The 7,211-nt window shown below is 39.2% G+C and overlaps 1 protein-coding gene across 1 annotated transcript; it reads right to left on the reverse strand.

Moving 5' to 3' along the window:
* Positions 1–415: 415 nt before the first annotated feature.
* On the reverse strand, positions 416–2,137 carry LOC111469397. The gene has a single exon (XM_023114630.1). The coding sequence runs from the start codon at positions 2,135–2,137 to the stop codon at positions 416–418; it is 1,722 nt and encodes a 573-aa protein (XP_022970398.1).
* Between the last annotated feature and the right edge of the window lie 5,074 nt (positions 2,138–7,211).

Raw genomic sequence — 7,211 nt, forward strand, 5'->3', positions numbered from 1 at the left:
TTTTTTTTTTTTTTAAATTTTTTTTGAATTTTTTNAAAATCTATTTAATCAACTATTGTTTTTTAAATTATTGAAATTATCTAGTTGATTTTCATTCCAAGTCAAGAGTGATAGTCTGTATTTTGTATATCTCAAAAAGAGAGTCATGGTAGATATTGTTGGCATATAAATGTAAAGTATGTAAATTGTACGAAAAAAAAAACAGTTAGATATTAGATATATCAACCACTAATGTTTCAAAAACATTAAATGTCAAACTCCCTTCTCCCATATCAACAATTTGTTTTACCCGTCATGCAACTACCTATGATAATATATTTATAAATTGAAATGTATTCAAGCAATCTTTACAAAAGAATGAAACATCTACAACACAATGTCCTAAAGTATGTATGTTTTTGTTGAGATGTTTCTCTTATTTAATTGGATCATCAGTTTTCTTTTTGTGTTCATTGTTCTTATCATCGGAAGAATATAATTCCACGTTCGACTGTGCAACCTCTATGTCATCTCTGTATTTCTTATAAACATCGCCTTTGTAGAAGTCTCGAGTTCTATAAGCTAGCACAAACGAAGCCATCGCTCCAAACAAAGTCAGTGTAGCCAAAATCATGAACGATTCACCAAAGCAATGAGTTCCAGTGCAAGTTAGGCCCTTTCCGTTCTTCACATTTCCAATTTTAGTGGCTTCTGCATCGTAAAACCTCCCTATTACTTCCACGTTCATTATATAAGATCCAAGTGGGACAGCCAGTTGCCCACAGTTGAGCAGTGTCGAGTAATGTTTGAGGCCGAAGAGATCAGAGATTATGGCGAATATCAATGGAGTTTGGGCTCCAAGGCCAAACCCAATGATCAACGAAGCTACATAGACTGAATTTACATAAGGGAATGCGATGGAGAGCAAGCCGGTGCAGGTGAAAAGTTGGGTAAGACCGAACATGAAAGGGCGAGGTAATTTGTATTTGGTCATAAGGGTTTCAGAGATGAAACCGGAGAAGACCCGACCAAAGAAATTGAATATGGAAATCCATGAAACCAGTATGCTCATGGAATGATTTGGATATTTTAGTGACTCGGCAATCTGCCCAAGATTGTCAATGGCAGCGACGGATGATCCACATGCAGAAATCGTTGCTATGAAAATAAGAGTCATATCTTTGCTTAGAAGAGCTTGCAAGATGCTGAAATCTTCTCCTCTTTGCGGCCCCTTACATACATTCGAGACGCTCGGCAAAGAAATTTTTGAAATTTGCTCAAGTGGTTCACGGGGAATCGAAACAAGAACAGAAGGATTCATGGTTTGTTTACCGAGTTTAAAGAGAGAAAGTTCTTCTTTAATAGCTATCAGAAGGGGCAGACAGATTAAGACGACGATGACCGCGACGCCACCAGCATAGCCAGCCTGAGAGAAAGCAATGTTTCTCTGGGTTATGGTGAGAAACAAGAGGAACACCGCTATCGCTATGGACACGTAAAGCAAGTGGTAGAACACTTTGAGCTCCTGTGGATGCTTCCGAGCTTTGATTGTCCGAATTGGAAGAAAACACAAGAAACATACAATGGAGGGTAGCCATGAAAGAAGGAGGAGAAGATCGATAGAATTTTGGTTGCCGTAAATTGCTAAATTAATTTGAGTTAGGATGGCCCCACCGAGGCCAACGAAACCCTTGAGAAGACCCAAAATGATACCGCGTTGATCAGGAAAATTTCCAACGCTAGTGACCACAACGGCGGTGTTGGGGAAGTTCTGTGAATTAGAAGTAATATAGATGTAAACAAACATTAGCCATAAATGGGGTTTTGGGACGTAGTTAGAAACGGAGAGCCAAATCATAAAGTAGCTGAAGAAATTGGAGGATATCCCCACAAGGAAAAGCATCCACGGAGGAGCCACCTCGGCGAAAAGACCGGCAAAAACTCCGAGGTTGGAGCCGAGATCTTTAGCGAATCCCAAGGTATTAAGTTGGGTTTGATTGTAGTCAAATTTTGTTTTTAAGAGTTTGGAGTATGTTCCGAACAAGTAAGGTGAACCGCAGCCGATCATGATCGGAAAAGAGGTGAACACTGAAAACCATCGTCCTTCAACAACTTGTTTCACGAATAGCCAACTTTCTGTTTCACGGTTGTCGCCCATGGTCATTAGCTGAACTAATGGACGCTAGAAATTGATTATTACTTAAGAATCAGAGGTGTCACCGTTGACTGAAAATGAGAACGAGAATGAGGAATAAAGAATAAAGAAGGAAGAAGGAAGAATGAGGAATGAACGAATGAGGAATGAAGAATGAAGAATGAAATTGGGAATGAGATTTTGTGTCCCCAATTTGGTGCCCTATAAAGGAAATTCAGTTCCAAACATCTTACATAGATAGAGTATAATGATGGAAAATGGTTTCGGGAGCTGAAACAAACCGCAACTTCCTCTCCTACACCATATATCTTTTTAGATATGTTCACAACAATATAATTTCATGAAATATACCATTTATACGATGATTTTTGCTACTCCCTGTTAAGCACTGGACCCTATTCTCTAGGACCAATACCTATTCTCAAGGTCTTGCTAATATTGTTTAGGCTTGTTAGTTTATATTTAGGTTTAGCAGAAGGCTATATAATGCCATTCTTTTTGCTGTTGAAATCATCAGTTTTGTGTGCAATATTGTATGCTTTGAGTAAATTTGGTGTTGTGAGTACATTTGTTCCGCTTTCAGCGCACAACAAGTGGTATCATAGCCAAGTTGTGGTATTTTGGGGTATTGTGAAAGCTTGGGCCTCATCGACCATTAGACGTGCTCACAATCGTGTTTATTCTCTTGAAAATCAATTTTCAAGAATTGTGGTTTTGAGTTTCATCCAGATTAATTATTGCAAATGGCAGAACCATCACGACGTGGATCGAGAGTGTGGAGTTCCAATCTCGAAGTAGAGAAATTTGATGGAACCAATAATTTTGGTGTTTGGCGAGGCGAAGTTAGCGATTTGTTGGTCATGCAAGACCTCGATGTCTCTCTCCAAGAGGAAATGCCTGAAGACATGACAGAAGCAGAATGGACGAAATTAAATCGGCAAGCCTGTGGAATTATTCGATCCTGTCTTGGCAAGGATCAGAAATATCCATTTATGTAGGTTACCATGGCGAAAGAACTATGGGACAAGCTTGAAGCGAAATATATGAAGAAGAGTGTGGAAAATAAACTCTATTTGAAGAAGAAACTCTTCCGTTTTGATTACAAGGAAGGCATCTCAATGGCTGAGCATTTGGATGATTTTAACAAAATCATCACGTATTTGCTCAATCTTGATGTTAAGATTGATGACGAGGATAAGGCGTCGTTGTTATTAAACTCTTTGCCGGAATCCTACGAGTTTTTAGTAACGACCCTACTACATGGAATCACTAATATTGATTTTGAAGATGTTTCAAATGCCTTAATAAACAATGAGATGCGAAACAAGGAAAAGGAGACGTATCAAAGCTCTAGCTCAAATGTTCTCACTGCTCATGGAAGGACTTCCAATTGGAAAAAGAACGAATGTGGAGAGTCTCGATTAAAGTCGAGAGGTAGATCTGATAATTGGAGAAAACTTGATAAAAATGAGTGTGCATATTGTCGACAGAAAGGCCATTGGAAAAAAGATTGTTCGATCTTAAAAGAGAAGGGGTCGAAGTCCAATGTGGTTAGAGATGACGACACTGAGACAGATGATGCCTTGACAATCTCCCTATCAGTCAGCCAAACCAGTGAATGGATTCTTGATTCTGGGTGCTCCTATCATATGTGTCCGAACAAAGAGATGTTTTTGGACTTCAAGGAGTTCAATGGTGGAGTTGTCTATATGGGAAATGATAGTACTTGTAAGATAATGGGAATCGGCTCAGTACAAATCAAGATGTTTGATGGGGTTATACGAAAACTCAAAGATGTGAGGTATGTCCCTGACTTGAAGAAAAATTTGATTTCACTTGGCGTTTTGGATGTGAGTGGTTATCGCATCATTTTGGAAGGAGGGAATTTGAAAGTAGCTCGTGGAGCTTTGGTGGCAATTACAGGAACTAGAAGAGGTAGCATATACTACCTCAACGGAACCACAATAATTGGGCATGCTGCTGTTGCAAGTTCGAAAGAACAAGACATATCGAAATTATGGCACATGCGACTCGGGCATGTTGGTGAGAAGGCGCTTCAGACACTAGTGAACCAAGGAGTCCTTAAGGGTGCCACAACTGGAAGAATTGATTTCTGTGAACATTGTATATTTGGCAAACAAAAAAATGTGAAGTTTGGTACAGCTATACACCAAACAAAGGGCATTTTGGACTATGTTCACACTGATGTATGGGGTCCCACAAAGAATGTCTCATTGGGAGGAAAGAGGTGGTTCGTCACCTTTATTGATGACTACTCGAAGAGAGTTTGGATGTATCCCATGAGGCACAAAAACGAGGTTCTCCAAATGTTCCTAGAGTGGAAGAAAATGGTAGAGAATCAGACGGACAGGAAAATCAAAAGGCTGAGATCAGACAACGGGGGAGAATATACTTATGATCCATTTCTTAAAGTATGCCGAGATGAAGGGATCGTTCAACACTTCACTGTTCCTGGTAAGCCACAACAAAATGGAGTTGCTGAGAGAATGAACCAGACATTAATAGAGAAGGTTCGATGCATATTGTCTCAAGCAGAATTGAGTAAGGCATTTTGGGCTGAGGCTCTCAGTTATGCAGTTCACTTGGTGAATCGTTTACCTGTTTCTGGAAACGGTGGGAGAACTCCGCTTGAGGTATGGTCAGGTAGTCCTGTTAGTGATTATGATAAATTGCATGTGTTTGGGTGTCCTGCTTATTATCATGTGACAGACTCAAAGCTGGATCCTAGAGCAAAAAAAGCCAAGTTTATGGGCTTTAGCAAAGGTGTGAAGGGCTATAGGTTATGGTGTCCATAAACAAGTAAGATTGTTAATAGTCGAGATGTGACATTCGATGAGTCTGGAATGTTTTTGCAGAAAATTGAAAATAATGACGAGGCATTGAAGCAGGTGGAGAAGGTGGTGTTCTCTCCTGATGTGGTTGCTCCTACTGAAGAACCTATTGACCAGGTAAATAATAACTTTGATGTCTTAGAACAGAAAGAGCAAAGTCTTGAGGAGCAAAGCCTTGTAAATGAAAGAGTGGAGGAACCTGAGTCAATCGCCAAGAATAGACCACGAAGGGTAATTCGAAAACCTGTAAGGTTTGATGATACGATAGCATATGCTTTCTCTTTGATTGATGGAGTTCCTAATAGTTACAAAGATGCTATTCAGAGCCCGGATAGCTTACACTGGCAAGAGGCTGTGAATCAGGAGATAGCATCATTGGAGATAAATCAAACTTGGGATTTGGTACAACTTCCAAAAGGTAAGAAGGAAATTGGTTGTAAATGGGTCTTTGCAAAAAAAGAAGATTCTTCTGGTATACTTTATAAGGCTCGACTTGTGGCTAAAGGCTACGCACAAAAGGAAGGTATTGATTACAATGAAATTTTCTCACCTGTGGTAAAACATTCTTCGATTCGAATTTTGTTGGCTTTGGTTGCTCAATTTAATCTTGAGCTTGCACAACTCGATGTAAAAACTGCTTTTTTGCATGGAGATTTGGAAGAAGAAATATATATGACGCAACCAGTTGGTTTCCGAGTAGTTGGACAGCAACATTTAGTATGCAGGTTGAAGAAATCTTTGTATGGGCTGAAGCAATCCCCTCGCCAATGGTATAAAAGGTTTGATCATTTCATGGTAGAGCATATGTATACTCATAGTCAATTTGACCATTGTGTGTATTATCGATGTCTCGATGATGGATCGTTTATCTACTTGCTCTTATATGTTGATGATATGTTAATTGCTTCAAAGAGACAGGTGGAGATTGATAAACTCAAAGATGAGCTTTCTAAAACATTTGAAATGAAAGACTTAGGCAATGCAAAGAAAATACTTGGAATGGAGATAGAGCGAGATCGAAAAAAAAGGTACAGTCTGGTTGACTCAGTCTCAATATCTACGCAAGGTATTGTCAAGATTTAGTTTGAATAATTCAACCAAACCTGTTAGTACTCCACTTGCTCCTCATTTCAAGCTTAGTGCTTCCATGTGTCCAAGTTCTGACGATGACAAAAGATATATGGAGAACATTCCTTATACAAATGCTGTTGGTGCGTTGATGTATGCTATGATGTGTACTCGACCTGATCTTTCACACGCAGTAAGCATGGTGAGTCGGTATATGCATAATCCTGGTAAAGAGCATTGGCAGGCTGTAAAATGGATTCTTAGGTACATTCTTGGCACTATTGATGTTGGTATTAAGTTTCAAAAACAAGAAATGTTTAATCTTGACAATCGTGTAGCTGGTTTTGTGGATTCTGATTATGCTGGTGACTTGGATAAGCGACGATCTACCACGGGTTATTTATTTACTATGGCTGGTGGACCTGTTTGTTGGTGCTCAACATTGCAGTCTACTGTTGCATTGTCTACCACTGAAGCAGAGTATATGGCGGTAACGGAAGCTTTTAAAGAAGCTATTTGGATGCATGGTTTGATCAATGACTTGGGTATTTTGCAGGGACATATAGATGTATTTTGTGATAGCCAGAGCGCTATTTTCTTGTCAAAAAATCAAGTCCATCATGCTCGTACAAAACACATTGATGTCCGTTTTCACTTTATTCGAGAAATCATTAGCAAAGGGGATATTCGTTTACTAAAAATTGGAACTGCTGATAACCCTGCTGATATGTTGACAAAGGTGACCGCTCGTGAAAAGTTCTGCCATTGTTTGGATCTCATCAACGTCGGAAGGAAGGAGTAGTGTGTTGATGTGGTAGCAACCAAATTCGCTATCAACTTGGAAATCTTATGACAAGGTGGAGATTGTTAAGCACTGTCATAAGCCCTATTCTTTAGGACCAATACCTATTCTCAAGGTCTTGCTAATATTTTTTAGGCTTGTTAGTTTATATTTAGGTTTATCAGAACGCTATATAATGCCATTCTTTTTGCTGTTGAAATCATCAGTTTTGTGTGCAATATTGTATGCTTTGAGTAAATTTGGTGTTGTGAGTACATTTGTTCCGCTTTCAGCGCACAACACTCCCATCTTCCTTTCTAAACTCGTGTGGCTTACCTCTCCAAACTTTTACTTTTTATTTTTTAATCTTATTCTT

This window comes from Cucurbita maxima, unplaced genomic scaffold (genome assembly GCF_002738345.1).
Source record: "Cucurbita maxima cultivar Rimu unplaced genomic scaffold, Cmax_1.0 Cma_Scf00040, whole genome shotgun sequence".
Classification (NCBI taxonomy): Eukaryota; Viridiplantae; Streptophyta; class Magnoliopsida; order Cucurbitales; family Cucurbitaceae; genus Cucurbita; species Cucurbita maxima.

What these genes read in the sequence shown, in the direction of transcription:
- LOC111469397 (XM_023114630.1), bottom strand. Translation starts at nt 2,137, where the DNA reads ATGGGCGACAACCGTGAAACAGAAAGTTGGCTATTCGTGAAACAAGTT.